General features: G+C 38.6%; 1 protein-coding gene and 1 long non-coding RNA gene across 4 annotated transcripts in view; one reads left to right on the forward strand and one right to left on the reverse strand.

Annotated features, from left to right (window-relative positions):
* The window catches only part of EDNRA (endothelin receptor type A), a 54604-nt gene extending 35276 nt beyond the window's left edge, over positions 1 to 19328 (forward strand). The window contains exons 4-8 of the mRNA XM_045552091.1: positions 7202 to 7400; positions 10534 to 10686; positions 14516 to 14649; positions 15071 to 15179; positions 16859 to 19328. Coding sequence (XP_045408047.1) covers positions 7202 to 7400; positions 10534 to 10686; positions 14516 to 14649; positions 15071 to 15179; positions 16859 to 16999 — 736 coding nt within the window. The 3' untranslated portion in view covers positions 17000 to 19328. The remainder of the gene's footprint in view (positions 1 to 7201; positions 7401 to 10533; positions 10687 to 14515; positions 14650 to 15070; positions 15180 to 16858) is intronic.
* The window catches only part of LOC123638470, a 67941-nt gene that overhangs the window by 3353 nt on the left and 44377 nt on the right, over positions 1 to 20211 (reverse strand). The window contains exons 3-4 of one of the 3 annotated variants that reach the window (XR_006735368.1): positions 3227 to 3361; positions 1994 to 2445 (exon numbers count right to left, since the gene is read on the reverse strand). This is a non-coding gene — a long non-coding RNA (uncharacterized LOC123638470). Of the gene's footprint in view, positions 1 to 1933; positions 2446 to 3226; positions 3362 to 12110; positions 12841 to 20211 lie in introns of those variants that run through there. The other 2 variants (XR_006735367.1, XR_006735370.1) reach the window with 2 other exon arrangements.

Raw genomic sequence — 20211 nt, forward strand, 5'->3', positions numbered from 1 at the left:
TTTGATCTGAATGTTTTTAATGTTATCTCCTGAGATACGTTTTTAATTTTATTCAGAATTTCTACCATTCTTTTTAAGTTCAGAAGGTCTTGCTTTTCCAGAGATCAAAAAGATATTAGTTTATTTTCTTCTACTACTTTATGGTTTGAGTTTTTACATGCTTGAGTATAATGGTTAAAAAATGCAGACTACCTACATTTGATTACTGGCTCCAACACTTAGTAGCCATGTGGACTTGATTAACCTCTTATAATTATAGTACGTATCACAGTTAAATAAACATATTTCTGTAAAGTATTTTTAACAGGGCTTGGTATTTACTAATATTCAATAAATGGTAATTATTATAAATACTATTATTGATATATAGCACAAGATAAGACTTCAACATGCCTTTTCTCCCTGATGGCTAAACAGCACTATTTACTGATGAATCTCTCCTTTCCCCATTATATTCAGTGATTTTATCCTGTGTTACATGTTTCCAACACCTGATTCTAGTTTTCCCATTGATTTCTCAGTGTGTTCAAGGCCTGTACCACATTGTTTTAAATACTGCAGCTTTATAACATTTAAAAATATAATATAGGAGGCCAGGCGCGGTGGCTCACGCCTGTAATCCTAGCACTCTGGGAGGCTGAGGCAGGTGGATCGCTCAAGGTCAGGAGTTAGAGACAAGCCTGAGCAACAGTGAGACCCCGTCTCTACTAAAAATAGAAAGAAATTATCTGGCCAACTAAAATATATATAGAAAAAAAGTTAGCCGGGCATGGTGGCGCATGCCTGTAGTCCCAGCTACTCAGGAGGCTGAGGCAGTAGGATCTCTTGAGCCCAAGAGTTTGAGGTTGCTGTGAGCTAGGCTGACGCCAGGGCACTCACTCTAGCCCGGGCAACAAAGCGACACTCTGTCTCAAAAAAAAAAAAAAAGAAGGAAAGAAAGCACATGGTTTGTCCCAAAATGGATGAGCTTTCATTGTTAATTTCAACTACGGGCTTGTCTCAGTTCAACCGTTTTACTAATTCCTCCACAAATCTAACTCTTAATTATTTATTTTTAACTTCACATCCTTAGTCACTTAAGAAAAAGATAAAGTACAAACTGAAGAAATTTAGGAACAAATTTGGACCCCTATCCAACTTTCTCAGTGAGATATTTTTTTTTTATGCTAAGGCGGTTTACTTTTAAAATGATGAACTTTTCCCAACAAAAATGAGAAACCAGCCGTTACCAACTATTAAAATAGCTATTCTTACATGCCATAAGTGACAAGTTTTATATGTTACTTTGGGTTTGTTTGGTGGGGGGAAGAAAGAACAAGGCTGGGGGAGGGGGCTCAGTGCCCTTCTTTGTAAGTGTTTAAAGTGGACGATGATGATGACAGGTCAGACCAGTAAAAACGTCTGGGTGCAGATCCAACTTGTAGTTAAAAGTTGTCTGGCGAAGAAGCCCGTAAAAAGATAAAACCCTTTTAACAACTATTCCAGAGTGATGTGTAATCAGATACTTGGAAAAGTTGCAAAGATCCATTAATAAGACAGCTTTGTTTTATATGCCTTAAACTCAAACGCTGATGTCAATTCTTCAGCCCCTCGTTTCAAATAATTGCTCGGTGGTATCTGTGATCTTCTCAAAGGTTTATCCTAATTCAAGAAATAGGAAGGTGATTTTCTGAAAAACCTCATTTTTATTAGACTTAGAGTTGGTTTCTCCTTATTCCCCTGGTGTCACGATTTTCTACTGCTGCATAGCAACAGTGGAGCCACGGCAGAAGTGGCTGAGCCAGAGGAAAGCAGCTGGGAACTGGACAGAGACAAAGCCAAACGCTGGCTAGGATCTCATTTTTGGGTCTCTTCTCTGCTGCACGTAGTTATTCCTGCTTTTATCTTATTCTACTGTCAAGATCAGGCGACTGGTTAACTTTGCTACCTCCTTTCTCTTTGAAAACTACTCCAAAACTTAGCAGTTTACAACAACCATTTTATCATATCTCACCATGTTGTGGGTCAGGAATTTGGGCAATTCGTTTGCTTCTTGTCACTTCAACTGGGGTCGTTGGTGGATTTCAGCTGGCACTGAGCTTATCTCCTGGGTCCAAGACTCACATGTCTGGCACTTCGGCGGGGACAGCTGGAAGTCTGAGCTCTGCGGAGCCCATCTCCCTCTCCTTACAGTCTCAGGGCCCCTCAGTGTTTTTGCTGCAGCAGGCTCCGGGCTCCAACGTGGAACCGGCCACTTCTCCCAGAGGCCAGGTCTGGAACTCGCAAAAGCATCATTCTAGCTGTAATTGATTGATCAGAGCAGTCACAGGCCAACCCAACTGAAGAGCTCAATTGGAGAAGTCTTAAAGCATTTGCAGTGCCTTTTAATTCATCACACCTGTTTTCTCTTTAAAATTCTTCCTGCTGGTATTTCACCTGCAAACCTCTGTATGGCAATTGGTTTGTCTATGGCATAAGAGATATAAATTATAAAAAAACATTACAAAAGGTCAAGTTAGCTGTTAATTAAAGATGTGCAGAAGTAAAGATAGAAGTGCCCCCCTACCTTATGTAAGTAGTAAAATTGAAGAAAACATAATAAATTCTAGCGCAGGCAAGCATTCTTTGATAGGCACTCAGCAAAAACTTAAGGTAGCTGAGCTACCTTTTTATTCCTTTGATCCAGTAATCCCAACCAAGATAATTAATCCAGGAACATCATTCAGAAAGAGAAAAAATGTATGTGTACACACATATTTATAGGTGTGTTATTCACAACTGTGAAACACTAGAAATGATGTGAACATAGGACAAAGATTTAAGTAAATTATATCAAAATCTTTTTCTGCTGTGTAGCCATTAAATTGATAGGTGGCATTCCTACGTAGAAACATGAAAGTATTTTTTCATGTAAATAAAGCTAAAAATATAACTGTAAGTGATATGATTATAGTATATATTTGAACAATGCCTGTGAGAATAGAAATGGACAAACAATAAGAAAAAATAAAAATAGATTTTGTTCAAGTGGTATCTTTTGAATTTGTTTTATTTTATTATGTTTTAAAGTTCTTTCAATAATAAAATTTTTTAACTTTAATGACCAGACCCTAAAGATTCAATAAAAGTGTATTAAATGCCTCTGAACTTGAAAACATGTAAAAATCTATTTATAGACACACACAGTAGCAAACATCTTTATGTAAATAAAACGTATTTATGTAAAACATAAATATATAATTTATACTTTTATTTTGGCGCATCACGTGACAGGGTGCGAGGTGATGTAATGGGAACAGACCCCTCTGGGATTTGGCAGCCGGGAGCCCTGGGCCAGGCTCCCTGTGGAGACCAGCAAACAGGCAGGTCCTCAGGTTCCTGGCTGGAACACAAGAGGGAGAAAGATCAGCCCAAAGATCTTGCCTTGTTTTTAAATGATTGATTCTGGGTTTCTAAAAGTATTAGCTTTTTATCTGTTGCTTAATTTAAGGCTAGATTGAAAAACAGGAAAATGCTCAGAATGTAGTATGCTGCTATTGGCTTTGGCCAATTAAGTAAGACAAAATGCATGGAAACAACAACAAAAACCCACTTCATTCAACCGGTGTTTATTCAGCACCTATTGTTCTAGACATTGTGACCAGCATACAAAACGTCTCCCCTTATGGAGCTTATATTCTAAAGGGAGGGGTGTGCATAGACAATAAACAAAATACAGAAATAAAACATTCAGTTGGTCGCACGGTAGTAAGTGCTACGGAGAAAAATAAATTGAGGTGAGCGAGACAGTTCTGGAGGGGAGTTGACAATTTTAAATTGTGTCTCCAAGGAATGCTTCCATGAAAAGATATGATAAAGACCTAAAGGAAGTGAGGCAGCAGCTCAGAGGATATGTGTGGGTATTCCCATAGGGGTGGGAAGCCATTGGGGGGGGTTGAGCAGAGGGGTGCCATGATCTGACTTACCAGGCTCACTCCAGTTGCAGTGTTCAAGGTAGGTTGTAGCAAAGCAAGGTGGACACAGGGAGACCAGTTAGGAAGCTATTGCAATAATCAAAACAATATGGTAACAGGTGAAATGGTGAGAAATGGTTGCATTTGGACATATCTTCAAGGAAGATGTTGCAAGATTTGCTAAAAGATCAGATGTATAGTAAAAGAGGCATCTCTCAAGATTTTGGGCCTGAGATCGTAAAAACTGGAGAAAGGACAAATGTGGGAGCAAAGATGACCAGGAGTCTGCTTTAGGTATACTTGAATGTCTGTTAGATGTCCTAGTGGAGCTCTCAAGTAGACAGCTGAATATACAAGTCTAGAGTTAGAGGTTCCAGGCTAGAGTTACAAATGTAGGAATTATCAGCATATAGTTAAATGATACTTAAGCCATGAGACTGGGTGAGGTCACCAAAAGAGAGCATGCAGATAGGAAAGAAGTCCAAGGACTAGACCCTAAGAGAAATCCAATGCTAAGAACTTAGGGAGAGGGCAGGGTCCAGCCAAAGAGATGAGAAGAAGTGGCCAGTAAGTCAGAAGGAAAACCCAGGAATGTGGTAGAAGCCAAGTGAAGAAAGCAGTTCAAAGAAGAGGGAGTACTTCTGGAATATCAGTTGTTGGTGGCTGAATCTATCTACACTTGCAGATTTTCTATGACAACTGAAGATGTCATTCATATATATATATACACACACACACACACACATTGACTAGATTGAAGGCTATTTATTAATATCATCACATCTAGTAAAAAGAGCATATTTGTGTATGTATAATATATGTGGTATCATCATATTCCAAGTAGAAATTGGTTTTGAAACATCTGGTACTTCATATTTTCCATACCTTTCCCCACCTCCATCATAAAAAATGATTGTTTTAATTCCTCTTGTGGTTGCTTTCTTCCTATTTCGCGGAGATGTTATTGAAACCAGTGTGATTACAAATAGAAACTATTCTAACGCTCAGTGATATGGGTTAATGAAGGAGCAGACTGATTATGAATCATTTGCTAAACTAGACACTAAAAATTACTTCTGCTTATCTAAAAATGTTGAATTTACATTGGATTATGGGATGTATGACATTCTGGGAATTTATGGCACATTATAAATTGAAGCTGCTCTGTGAATATATTCACCATAAGAACATGTGGACCATATTTTCTTGCTTAAACCACCTTCCACCCAAAATCCTGGCTAAGAAATCTGGCTTTCTTACTCTCTGGTGGAACAGGATTTTTTATTTAAATCACCTTTCCTGGTAACTGACCTGAGGAAAAGGGAGGAGGAATAGATGTAACTCAGTTGACAGCTTTGGGATAGAGACATCCCGCCGCCATTCCTTCTAGCTTTTACTGGATATCGGGCTGCCAGTCTAATAAGGCAACAAAGAAAAGTAAACTGAAATGAAAAGAAAAATAAACTGCAGTCTTTCTCCCACTGGAAATGACCATAAATTTTAAAAGGCAATCTTGGCTATATCATAAAAGGATTTTCTTGGTCTGTTTGCATAGCTATATTTTATTCCATTCTGAACTAATCTGAACCTTTTCTTTTTTTAGAGATTTTTATTGTACACCAATCTTACCCTAAAAATCTTCTGCAAAACATTCTCCAGCAAATTGTGCTGTATATATGCCATGTAGCGTCATCATAAAATACCCAAATCTATGGGTTCTAATCTGCCGGCAATTCCAGTGAAGAATTAGGCTGTATAATTCTCAGGGTCAGATTTTCACATATGTACTGTGCAGATATGCTGAGATAGTCCACTAAACACAAGGGACTGGGGCTCATCCCGATGGATATGGGCAGCTTGTATGTTCCTTTGGCTTTATTGATTTATCTCCCACATTAAGTTGTATGTCCTACAAACCCACGTGCACCTGTCTCCAATGCTTTAGTCTGTTTTACAGCCTTCTTCTGGCAATATCTAATAAAAACCATAAAAAGAAACTATTTCCTTTCCATTACAACAGCAACAAAAATTTCAAGAATGAGGGCACAAAAATACCAAACCACGTCACAGGTCTCTTCCTAACAGTAAGTCTAAAAACAGTTAGCATCAGACCATCACATCAGGTCAAAGAGCACAGAGTTTCTAAACCAAACCTTCTTTAGACTTAACATTTAAATTTGATCATTATCATAAAAATATTAAAGTAAAAAATAAGGTAAGCATAATTTTTTAATGCCAGTTTTTTGATTGACCTAATTGTTCAGATACATTTATATCCTATACTCTGTATGATCTATTCTTTTCTTAGATTGTGCACCCGAAAGATTAGGAACCAAAGCATCATTAAGTTTTATCTCCTCTAGCACAGGACCATAATGGGAGACATTTACCAGAAATGTCATTTATTTACTAAAACGGCCACCTGGTACAAGCCCACTGGGATCATATTCTGAGGGTAGAAGAAGGAAGGAAACAAGGGAATATCTATGGTCAATATTCACTCAGGAGTATCTAGGCCCACTTCGTAGGTAATATGTCAAGTTTTCTTTCTTAATACCTAAAGAGGAATAAAATATTACTATAGTAAGTACCAGCAGCTTTCACTGCCACTCCCATCATCCAACTTTTCCCCCAGCTTAAAAACCTAGGCACACCTGTCTGTTGCTGCCACATTCTAAACCCTCTTGAGATTTTACTGGACCCGAAAAAAAGACCTGACTCAAGCCTGCAAGGCGATTAATTTCCAAATGGGTGGAATTCTTCATTGCCCCACTTTTTTTTTTAATATCAAGACTCACAGGCCGGGCGCGGTGGCTCACGCCTGTAATCCTAGCCCTCTGGGAGGCCGAGGCGGGTGGATCGCTCGAGGTCAGGAGTTCAAGACCAGCCTGAGCGAGACCCCGTCTCTACTAAAAATAGAAATAAATTATCTGGCCAACTAAAATATATATAGAAAAAATTAGCCGGGCATGGTGGCGCATGCTTGTAATCCCAGCTACTCGGGAGGCTGAGGCAGTAGGATCGCTTAAAGCCCAGGAGTTTGAGGTTGCTGTGAGCTAGGCTGACGCCACGGCACTCACTCTAGCCTGGGCAACAAAGTGAGACTCTGTCTCAAAAAAAAAAAAAAAAAAAGACTCACAGAAAATTCCTAAAAAGCTAATAGTTGGTCACTGGCCAAGAGGAGCTTCCCAGCATTTATAATTTTTGTTTAATGGAAATAAATTTAAAATTTCCAAACAACTTGGTACCATTATCCCTTTTCTTTTCAGGTACAGAGCAGTTGCCTCCTGGAGTCGTGTTCAGGGAATCGGGATTCCCTTGGTTACTGCCATTGAAATTGTCTCCATCTGGATCATTTCCTTCATCCTGGCCATCCCGGAAGCCATCGGCTTTGTCATGGTGCCCTTTGAATACAGGGGTGAACAGCACAATACCTGTATGCTCAATGCCACATCAAAATTCATGGAGGTACTAATGGTTTAAAAGGAATTAACTGGGAGAGGAGGAGGTCTTCAGCTATACTTCATCATCTTAAGACTTGTTGACATCTTCTCAATGCCAAGTGTGGTTCACTCTGTCAAATAGTCTTCAGTTGCATGAAAAGTAGATGTTAAACCAGCATCTGGCTTCTTGAATAGGACAACTATTTTGCTTTTCACTCTTGTATTGTAGCACAATTCTAGACCTCTAGACACAATTGTTCTGCACCAAACAACTAAGAATTCTGAAGCAAATTTACTAAGAGGGACTAGATGTGTATATTTATATTAATAATACTATGTGTTTTTATAATAAGGAATACAGCATAACAGCCTCCATCTGACAGACATGCTGATGTCTATTTTATGTCACTTAGGGAGATGCACGTTACTCACACAGTTTTTGAAGATCGATTTAGTAATTCAAAGTAGGGAATAGTACTTACATGTGATTATAATAGTATAGATTCTTTGTCTAATGTGCAAATAAGACAAAATTGCAGAATTTTTTAAAAGAATTTTGGTTTAACAAGTTCAGTTATTGTTTTTTTTATTACACCTGACCACATTAATATTTCTCTGAAAAGCTTAATCACATAACTGTTTTGGGAAATCTGTTTAAAATGCATGTTTCCTTGGCAAAACTAGTTACATATGACTGAGGAAGAAAACCAAAGGATAACTATTTGTCTGAAATCATCCTAATTTAGTGCTTTGATGTACGTTTCATGCAGTTCAGATTCCACATGTAATTGTTCACAGACATCTCAAGGTATGTTTTCCTAACTTGGAAAATTCAAAAAATTAGTGGTTTTATGGTTGAGCAGTTCTCCTGCTTGGAAATTCTTCTTTTTAAATTAAAAGTGCTCATGAAAACTGCCAAACTGGCAACCTTAACATTCAGGTCTTCTGTTTATCAACTGACATTTTTATGAGGTCAGTCTCCACAGTGAAAAACAAAGTAGATGGTAGGAGATTATCAGAATTTGGGCAGTGTGAATAAGCAATCTAGATATTCCAGACTGAAATGTTAGAGAAAAAAAGATCAATATAAGAAGGATCTTATTAATAATTAGTAAGAGGAATGGGTTATTTCATAAAGACTGAGCCTCTTTTATAGAAGTGCTCAAGTAAAGTGAGGATAGCCTTCAGGCTTGGGTGGCCTAGAGTGTTGTGGCAGACGCTATGAGTTGATCTGATACATTTTAGAGTTCATTTCAAGTCTAAAGTCCTGTTTTTGTTTCCTAAATTTACTTCCCCTTTTTTCCACTCTTGCTCCTCAACTTTGCTCTACCCTTAGACTGACAGGAGGCCCCTCCCGACCCTTGCTAATGACATCAGTTCAAAAGAGAGGCCTGACCCTTTCTCTGCAGGCCTCCACCACAGAGGGGTCAGCATCCAGACCCTCCGCAGCTGCTTCTGGGCCATTCACACCCAGCCAGCAATGTACCAGGAAGAGGAGGGTACAAAAGAAGGGAGGGTGGGTGCTCAAAGGAGTGTTTGTGTTACCCTTTAAAAAAGAGAGAGAGAGAAAATGAGAGAGTCCTCCCTAATTTTTTTTAAAGTTCAGAACTGAAATACAATGTTATAGGGATAAAGAAATGTTTGTGTTTGCAGATTAGAATAAACCAACTCCTTTGGGAGTTTGCACATAACCTGAGGATAGAATTCAGGGGTCTGTGAACTTGGATGAGAAAAAAAGGACATGTTTATTTTCACTAACTTCTAATTGAATTTATCATTTCCTTCGATTATGAATGTTGCCAACAAACGACGATAGTATTTAACAGTACCGTGACTTATTCACTAATAGAAATAGCAGACCTTTTCATTTCAAGTAACACTTGTATAATCTTGAAATATCATTTACACTCATCACTACTTCCACATTCTGGTAGTTATTAGAACCACCATTAGGTTTATTTGTTAATAAACACCTCTATTACTATATCAGAATTTTATTTTTAATATTTTGATTGCTATGTTTCAGTGTAATTGGTTTCCATTGCAATCTTATACCCGTAAAAGTTTCATTCTCAGAAGGGATTGTAGTTTTCACCAGACTTCCAAAGGTGTCAATGGCATGAAAATAGTTAAGAACTCCTGCCCCAAACTTTTTTGTTTTTAGGAACCATTTTTAGATGATTTTAATAGACATAATGTAACCCACTGGGCCTCTTTCTATATTCAGAAACTGTCCAGTTTTTCACAGCACAGCATGATTATTTTTTACTGTGGGAACTGAGATAGTACAGAAGGCTGCATTGTCCTTAGTAAATAAACAATCTGGAGAAACATTATAAGGAAAGAAAAAGCATTGCTTCCCAAACTGGTCATTATTTACTGGGAAGAAGAATTTATATATCATTTTCCAACTTTCATTTTTATAGGATATTAAGTTTTCTCCTTTAAAAAGACATAAAACTGAATAATCTTGGTATTTATAAATCCTGCCCACAGGGAGATAATGCTAAATATGCCTTCAGATAAGGTATGCTGCCTCAATAGTTTCCAGGTGGTAAGTATTAAAAGAGGGAGAATGAGTATAGTTATTGATGGCTCAAACTGGCTGGCTTTGAGGTCACATAGCAGGCATACCAGGCAAGGCGTTAACCCCCATTAACCAAAGCTACACAGATAAGCCATTCATAACCTTCGCTGTTCCCCAGCAAGATGTTCACGTTAAGTAACCTTTAACCGCAATAGTCAAAAGGAAACCAGACACAATAAAATCTGAGGCTCATCAGTAAATAAAGATACACAAATATATTCTTCATGTCTCAAAATCGTTTTATGAGCTTGGGAAGAAAATTATTTTTATCAATTAGGGCTCTTCCATGGTGTCATTGAAACCAACTTCAGTTTATAAAAAGTATCCTGGTCGTGATACTTTTTTTAAACACAGTTTCTTTATGTGTTTAAAGATTATAAGGCCAGGATAATTTCTGGAGTTTCACATTTAATTGAGTTTTGAGCACCACCCCCAAACCCATGACTGCAACCAAAGAGCATGAATTTACAAACATATCCGCAAGTCTAAAGATTTTGAAGCTACCAGAGGCACTGCAGATAATATATCTTCTTATTCCCCTCCTTTTCCCTCTCTTTTCTACACTTTACAGTACTACCAAAATGGAAAGGACTGGTGGCTCTTTGGGTTCTATTTCTGCATGCCCTTGGTGTGCACCGCAATCTTCTACACCCTCATGACCTGTGAGATGTTGAATAGAAGGAATGGCAGCTTGAGAATTGCCCTCAGTGAACATCTTAAACAGGTAAATCCCATAGTCATGCAAATCTGGCCAGGACTGGTTGGTCCCTGACAACAGCAGGCCTGCAAATACTGTCATTAGCAGATTTGGCCTCGTTTCCTAAAAATGAAAGTACTGTCTTATAACTGTTTCCTTTATAGTTATAGTATCAGAAATTTCTTTTGTGAAATGAGGAGCTGGCCTGAGAAACAGGTGGTCCCAGAGGTTGGGCCCATACAGAGAGGAGCTATGCCTTTATTTTGCCAAGATCATGTGTGTATGTGGGGCCATACATTGAACTGGGCTTGGAACTGTTTCAGGACAAAAAGAAGCATATGACTTTCTTCCCGGGAAGGCTTTACCATCTTGTTGAAATAAAACACAAACCATGAAACAACTGGAAGATAGAATCACAGGTATGGTGAAAGTAGCCTGTGCTATAGGAAGCCAGGAAGGATATGAGATAGAGTCGTGGAGAAACTGTTCATGGATGAGGGGGATTGGACTGGGCCTTGGAGGACAAATGGGATTTGATGGGGAAGAAAAGGACAGAGGGCATTTCAGGTGCAATAGCAGGAGTCCAGTTAGAACGTGGAATGGGCACCATGCATTTGGTGAGTGGTAAAAAGGAGATGAACCTCATTAGAGCAATGGCTAAGGTAAGACTCATGCTAGGCCATGGGATCACGTACATTAGAAGAGGTAAAATGTTGCAGGAGCCAAAGTTCTAGAAGGAACTTAAACACGTTTATAGGAGGCTACTGTTTACCCTCCTGGGCAGAAATAGAACAGATAAAGCTGTGTGGGGTTTAGAGGACAAAACTTGACTCTTCTACTTGTTTGCTCTGTGACCTTGGACAAATTGCTTAATCTCTCTGAACTTCTACTTTCTCATCAAATGTATGCAATAATACATCATGGAGATTACCTACAGCATGAAAGGTGCCTAGTGGTACCCAACTGCTAGTAGGTGCTCAGCAAATGTTAATTTATATTAATTCTAAGAGTAAAACTGGGACTGCAGGTAAGTTTTTAGTCACAATAAAGAAGTATATAGGGATGTCCAACCACACCAGAAGTTAATATGAGTTGTTGATGGAGTCTGTAAGTCTGCCCTATATAATTACCATGTGTAAGCATCATTCCTCATCACAGCTCTTTTCAACTACTGTACTGATTTTTCTGAGCTTCAGCTCTTCATCTGTAAATTACATGTAATAATATATGCATCAATGTTATTATGAGACTCAAAGGAATATTTAATGTGCATCTTGTACTCTGTAAAATCCAACATGCCATACAAATGATAGCTATTATCTTTTATTGACATTTAGCAGGAAAATTACATTCAGAAACTTTAGTATGACTTTGGGTATGAATGCTTCAGATACTCTGGATGTCAACATATTAAGCAACTATTACCTCTCATTCTTGCAATGGAGGTAATTAGTTAGAATAGATTTGCAAAAAAATAGTGCTTTAAGATATAGATTTTTGCATTAGCACCATGATTGAGCCTGTTTACACTGTAAGTGGTGCCTGCTGTGAAAATAAATAAATAGGGATTAGGAACAATAATAATATGCTACTTCACATGTACATAGCATTTTTTAAGTTTTAAAGAGCATTTCCTTGTATTTTTCTTATTTGATTTCAACAAACACCCTGTGAGATAGGTAGGAAAGATATTATCCTTATTGTACAGGTGGTTAAGAGATTTGCTCAACCAAACAGAGGTTAGAACCCAAGATTTGGTACCCATGCAGTGGATGTTCCCTTCGGTCACACTCAAAGCTGTAGCAGGTGCTAACAGTAGAAGAGCAAGGCTGGCTGGAGTCCTTCACCTGAGACCGTGGGAGAGCTACCATAGAGCAGAAAGCTTTGCCACCTTCTGGCTAATATGCTATGGAGCTCATAGTCTTGCTTCTTGCTTGGTTGTCTCTGATTTTGCTTCGTTATAATGGCAACAACTTTATCAGTTAGGGATTGTGTTTGGATGCTGGTAACAGAAAACCCAAAATAACAATGAGTCGGCCAAGGAAGGGTTTGATCTTTCTCCCACAGCAAAAAGTTCAGATGCCGCTGGTTCAGTGGTCAAGAAACTTAGAGGCCAGGAGTCTGCTGTCAGGCTGGTCTTTCCTTCAATCTTGGAAGACAGCAGCATCTCTACTTTTCTACCTGATTTCCAGGCAGCAAGAGGAGAAGAACAAAGAACATATTAATGTGTGTGCACTAAAGAGCACCCCACACACACTTTTAAGTAGCTTTTCCAGAAACCCACAAGACACTCTCTACTTCCTGTCATTGGTCAGAACTGGGTCAGGTGGCCGTGTAGATGATTTGGGCCAAGCTTCCTGCTGCCATAACAAAATCAAAGATCTAACTGATAAGAAGACAGGAGAAGTTGCTTAAGCAAATATCAACTTTCATGGCAATGTATTAATATTATCTTTTTAAAAGGGTTATCCTCTTTGAGTATATGCTCAGGGGAGGTAACTTCTCTCCCTATACACCCCTTTTCTATTTTTCTGGACATACTGTTTTTCTGTGTACACAAAATGATCCTTTAAAAAGATCTCCCATTCTTGCGGATTAAAATCCTTTATTTCTTCCCTCAATCACTGCTCTGAAGCTATATCCCAGCTAGCTCAATAACTATGAAAGATTAAAGAACTCCCAATTCTTTGGGCTACTGTAGCAATTTGCGAAAGCTGCCCCAGAATCTTTTGGAATGGCTCAAATCAAGTGAATTTACTGTTGGCTTCCCAGACGTAATGTTATATGCTTCAGGTTGAACCAGTATCACACTTCCAAACCCTGTTTTCAATCAGTTTTATTTTGACATTAACCGATTCCAGTTACAGGTATGTTACATTTTATGTTCCTAGTTAGGCTTCTAAATGTATGCCCTATAATACTCAAGCATAATGCACACAAATGAATGGTGGCAGACGATTCCCAACCTATGGTTTTTCTGATCCTGAGCAGACCCAAAGACATGTAAACTTTCGATGGAAGTCAGTCCAGGGTCAGCACGTTCCAGATTTTCCAACCGTCACTGCTGATAATCATTTACCTTCTTCTGTTTGCAAACTATATATCTTTGGAAACTACATGTCATTAATAAAAGAATTTAAAAAGCAAAAATAGCCCAGTGCTAGCTGTCTTCAAGACCAGGAAAAGGAGAAAACATATTGCTCTTGTTTTTCCATGTCTGTTCCCTACTCCTAGCTTGTTTTCCAAGGGTCTTTGTGGATTTATCCATTCATTACCATGTTATAGTCACCTGCTGCTATGTCATCATTAATGCTAGTTACCTGTTACTAAGCTTTTGGCTGACCTTTCCCCTCCCCACCCCCAGTCACACACTACCCCCTCCACACACACACATACACACACACACACACACACACACACACACACACACGCAGATGCAGACTCAGCCACAGTGCTGCCTCACACCTCCAGCCAGTTCCCACCTCTCTTCTGGCATATAAATTTTGTCCTGCACTAAAAACTCCAACTTAAGCATTATAAAAGCTATCCATGTAACAAAAACATTTGTGCCCATTTAATGTTTTGAAATTAATAAAAAAAACTTTATCCTGGCCCTAGTAACCAATCTGAGACCACCATTCTTCCTGGCAGCTGCCCAAAAGCATCATTCGCAACTCCTTGATTAGAAAGTTGGACTTGGAATCTTTGGGAAGTGGAGGCACTCTAAGGCAGTCCATTCTCTTGGCTCTTCTTTATTTTTCCCTGTGCTAACTTCTACCTTCTTGTTGTGCAGTTCTTCCATGTAGTACAAAAACACTAAACTTACTGTACTTTTTTTTTTCTCACTTTCCTTTAGCGTCGAGAAGTGGCAAAAACAGTTTTCTGCTTGGTTGTAATTTTTGCTCTTTGCTGGTTTCCTCTTCATTTAAGCCGTATTTTGAAGAAAACCGTGTATGATGAGATGGACAAGAACCGATGTGAATTACTTAGGTATGATCCTCTGCACTCGTTAGAAAATTGGAGTTTCCCTTTCACATTCATAATACATTTACAAAACCATCAAGTCTACATTCTCATTAGCCCTGAAGATTAAAATCACAAAGTTAATTTTTTTTTTTTAGCTGACATGGCACATAACTAATCCCCAAATTTATGCAAGCCGAATCCATAATCTTGCCACTCCCCTCCTGAGGCTGTGCACAGGGTTTGAGCTAACCAAGTGGTTGATATATCTATAACCGTCCTGCAAAATTGAAACTGCCATTCAAACAAGCACTTTTTATAAAATTCTAACTGCCACACATAAGGAATGGCTTCTGGGCAAGAAAAATGCTTATTCTAAGGAAAATGCTAGTTAGCAGATTTTTAAAACAATATGTTCTAATTATTCTACACTCTTTTTTTGCTCTAGTTTCTTGCTGCTCATGGACTACATCGGTATTAACTTGGCAACCATGAATTCATGTATAAACCCAATAGCGCTGTATTTTGTGAGCAAGAAATTTAAAAATTGTTTCCAGGTAAGATGATTTTGCAAGCATTTTTAAAAGACAACCAAATGGGTATATTAAGTAGACAACAGACAGGGCCAATTCCAGCTGTAACTGACTTTGGTACACTGTGCTCCTTTTTGGTAAAAAAGTTGAAAATCGCATTTCATTACCCAGAAGAGGGTCAGAATGTCAGCATAACAGAAAAGCAGTATCCATTCAGACAATGACATATGCAGAGGTTAAAATTAAAAAGACTAACTTAATCACATGTCAGTTTAGAACCCTCCTTTTAAAAGAAATGCTCAAACGTGAGCTCCAGGCCACACAGAGTACATAAAACCTATTCACACCTTACTTGCCTTAGACTTTAACTGCAGTCTCAATGAAATGTAAACTCTGTTACTAAGAAAGCTCTCATTAAATGCTTCCTAATAGTATGTTTAGTAATAGTCTCTTCAAGGAAAGTAAATGCTTGTTGCTCTGGGAATCTGAACTAATATAATTTCATTCTAAATCAGTTTCCTTCTGTTTTTAAACTTCTGCCAGCTGAGCCACTCTTGTGGCTCTAAGTATGTCTTAATGATGTGTCATTTTTCCAGTCCCTGGAATGACTTTAGAATAGACAATCCTACCTGGATATTATTACCTTTGACCAGGCTGTTTAACTTTAGCTCACAGTACATAGGAGGCAGAGTAGGGGAGGGGCCAAGGGTGCGGGCTGTGGAAGCAAACAACCTCCACTGACACCACAGCTCTGCACTTACTACCTGTCTAACCCAGGTCCACCTAGTGCACCCCCTGCTGCCTCAGTTTCCTCATCTGTAAATAGGATAATCACAGTATCATTCATAAGGAGTGTTCAATGGGTTAGTATGTGTAAAACTCTTGAAATAATAAATGCTCAATATGACTTGCTTATTATTAGGGATAGAATAGAGAGGAAAAACACAGTAACTTCCTTTATGGAACTTGCAATCTAAAAGGAGACAAAAGACACATATTCACTGAAGAATCCTACAAATAGACGAAGCTTGGTATAGACGTTTTTGCCGCCATATTTTTGAGGTCCCTTTGAAGATGTTTACCAGTCACCAACGTTCTGCCCAAAATGCATTGACTAACATGCAGGTTATAACTAATACATGATAGAAGCTTAAGTTAATATCACTTGCTAATTAATTTGTATATTCCTTGGGGGAGGGAAAATTAAGGTACAAATTTATCAGAAATTAAACACATTTTTGATGGATCTTCCTAAAAAGGCAACATACCCAAGGGAAAGAGCCCAATCCAGAGTGTCCCAGGTTGTAATTCCAATTCTGCCTCTTAGTAACCTCTCTGGGGCTCGCTGTCCTCATTCATAAAAGGGGGAGCTAGCACCTTGCATCGAGGGCGGTTGTGAGGATCATACGAGCTGCCTGATGCAGACAGAGAACCCTTCCCCACCCACGCCCCGGCCCAGGCTGTGGAGAACTCTCCCTCCGGCCAGAACTGCTGTCCCTTCCTCTTGCACTTGATGAATGGAATTAAAATGAGAAACAAGGGACGTGTTTCAACAGTTTAACATTTGCCCGGAGATGAGATGCCCCCCATGCTAGATTACTGTGAAGGCTCACTTTCCTCAAGTGTGTGGATATTTACCCCTTGTTGGCGGCTGGGAAGGGGCTGGTGGGCTCATGTTATTTCGAGTCTGTTCCTTCTCCCAGTCGTGCCTCTGCTGCTGCTGTTACCAGTCCAGAAGTCTGATGACCTCCGTCCCCATGAACGGAACAAGCATCCAGTGGAAAAACCACGACCAAAACAACCACAACACAGAGAGGAGCAGCCACAAGGACAGTATTAACTAACCATTCTAAGAAACATTTGGCAATATTCCTTCAAATCCTATGGGAGGAAAAAAAAAAAAATCCCACAGCAACTATGTCTCCGGAAACCTCTCCTCCAATCCTTCTTCCTTAACTCGGTAGAGAAGAAATGCTTTTCCAAAACAGCAGAGGGGGGACTGGTTTATTCCCACAAACTGAACAAATCTTACTTCTTTAATTTATCCAATTTTCATATTCTGCATGTTATATTCAGCACTAAAAAATGGTGGGAGCTGGGGAAGAATGGAGACTGTTAAATTCATCCAGAAGGATATTTACTGCACTTGCATGGAAACAGTTTTCAAGTACATGACTAGCTTTTATGGCAGTTCTGTCAAATGTTCAATGAGAATTGGTCACCAAAAAACTTTAGAAACTATGACAAGATTTTCTATTTTTTAAGGGATTTTTTTTTTTTTTTTTTTTTTTGCCAAATACAATATGGGCTTAAGTCAGTTTTATCTGAAATACCATTCTGTGCCAGTATTTTTTAACTGCATAATAACCTAAAAATGATTATTTGAGCTTATTTACACATGTTTTGCAAAACAAAAAAGAAAAGAAAAAACATTATTCAGGTGAGTGATTAGGTGAATGTTTCTCATGTCATTGTTTTATTTTTAAAACCTGAATTCTAAAGCTGCAACAAATACAGTCCCTTAAAACACAGACTGATGTCCACATTTAACAGCTGTTATTCAAAGAATTTTTAAGAACCTGTATTTTCTTTTTTAATGGTGTTTTTGTGACAGGAGATCTTGAACATATTTTTTATGTTAAATTCAAAAATGATGCTTGGATCAAAGAGTTCTTTTCCAGAAGCTCGATCTTTTTGTAATGTAAGTTTTTATGTAAACTAAGTGTCATGTACCAAAATTTAAAGAAATGTGTCATTTAACTATGCCTGAGACTTTCAGTGCAATGTACAGGAGTCTAAAGCACACCTAGGAGAAAAAGACTGAATATTTTTAGAAGATTTGGAAATTTTCATTGAGTTTTTGGTAATAGTAACATATGTATGTACATACATATATACATTATACATATCACCTCCTATTCTCTTAATTTTTCCTAAAATGTTAACTGGCAGTAAGACTTTTCCATATAGGAAACATAATTTAAAAGTGATGAGCTTATCTTGTCAGTGAAATACAGTGACCCCCAAATGTCAACATGAACCTGTGATTCTTCACTCCTCTGGGTGTTGACTATGAACCTAAATCCCCAACCCACCCCTCACCTCTCACATGGTCATCATTTCAAAGGGCCCACAGTGACCTTTGCTGAGCATTTTCCCAGATGTTTACAGACTGTGAGTACAGCAGAAAATCCTTGACTGGTGTGTGTGTGTGTGTGTACACAACTGTAAATTTCTTTCAGCCAATTTTTCTGTGATTGTCCCTGTGGAATGTATTTGTGTTTGTGTGTGTGTGTGACGTATGTGATGGTATATATGGATTTAATCTAATCTAATAATAATGCCCTGTAGTTGTACCAAAGCACATATTCTGAGTGGAATTTAGACGATTGTTCATCATGACAACTCACCTCTGTTTCAACCTAATGAGAAGCTTCTGTATTCATAAATCTTGTGACCATGTTACCATCACAAATGGGATGTGGGAAGCAGCATGAAAGGGGATGAGCCATGGGTTAACAAGATAAGGTTTTGTTTGGTTGGTTGGTTGGTTTGATAAAGCAGTATTTGGGATCATATTATTTCCTGTGCTGGAGCAAAAGTCATTATACTTTGAAGTATTACATTGTCCTAAAACACAGTGGTGATGCAATTGACAAGTTGGCTGAAGTTTCTATCAGACTTTACCAGACAGATCGCTGATGATGAATTAGCTGAGCTCATTTGCTGGGCCATATTTTAGCACAGTCACAGGTAAAATAATGTCAGGTTCCTCTTGCCTGAATTGCAGGGCTAAGAAATATTACTCCTTTGTGTGTTAGCAGTCAAATTCTATTATTCCACTGGTGCCTCATATGCAGTGATATATGCCTATAATATAAGCCATAGGTTCACACCATTTTGTTTAGACAATTGTCTTTTTGTTAATATGCTTTGTTTCTTTCATATGAAAAGATGCATTTTATAAATTCAGAAAGTCATAGATTTCTGAAGGCTTCAATGAGCATTTTCTTTATGGACTGGTAAGTAACTGTGGCTTACTAGTAGGAATATTTCCAATTCCTACATTTGCCACATCTTTCCAACAAGTAACTTTGTAGAAATGAGCCAGAAGCCAAGGCCCTGAGTTGGCAGTGGCCCATACGTATAAAATAAAAGTTTACAGAAGCCTTGTAAGTGTCTATTCATTTTTATAGAGTTCTTCATAGAAAATATTTGTTACCAAATGCCTTTTGCAAACCTCTCCTTAATAATATCCAAGCAAGCAATTTTATATTCAAACAGATACTTCCTAACTGTGTTCTATCATCAATCAACCTACTGTGTTGTACTAAGCACTTAACTCTCTCACTGATTTCTTCATTCATCTTTCCAGCAAACTTTATTGAGCATCTATTATGCACCAGGCATTCTTCTAGATATTGAGGACATAGCAGTGAACAAAACAGGCAAAGTCCCAGATCTCATGGAGCTTGCATTCTAGTTGGGCAATAAACAATTACAGTCAATAAACAATATGTCGGGTGGATGCCTGGAGGAAGAGACTCACAGATATCTGACTGCTTATTTGACATCTCCAGTTGGATAGCTGATAGACCATAATATATCCAACATGAAGGTCCTGTATCTTCCAGCCTGTGCCGCCATAATATTCCTCTGCTTAGTTAAAGACAGCTCCATCCTCTGAGTTGTTCAAGACAAAAACTTTGAAGTCACTTTTCCTTCCTTTCCCCCACATCTTACACACAACATCCCAATAAGTCCTCAGGGCCCTGTCTTCAGAATATATCCAGAACCTGTCCACATCGCTGTCTCTACCTCTCCCTCCCTAGTCTGAGCACCGTCATCTCCTGGCAGGATAAATGCAACAGGCTCCTGCCATGCCTACTTGTTTCTAGTAGAAACAGCCATGCTCTAATTGGATCTTGCATCTCCTCTCCCATAAGGGGTTAGTTTAGGCTCACTGACCCACATCCTCACTGTGGCAGGGTTGGGAGGTTGGGAGCTTCAGAGTGGCTGGCCACCATAGGTTGAGCATTATGAAGAAAGTCAATCT

Source organism: Lemur catta, chromosome 5, assembly GCF_020740605.2.
Source record: "Lemur catta isolate mLemCat1 chromosome 5, mLemCat1.pri, whole genome shotgun sequence".
NCBI classification, from domain to species: Eukaryota; Metazoa; Chordata; class Mammalia; order Primates; family Lemuridae; genus Lemur; species Lemur catta.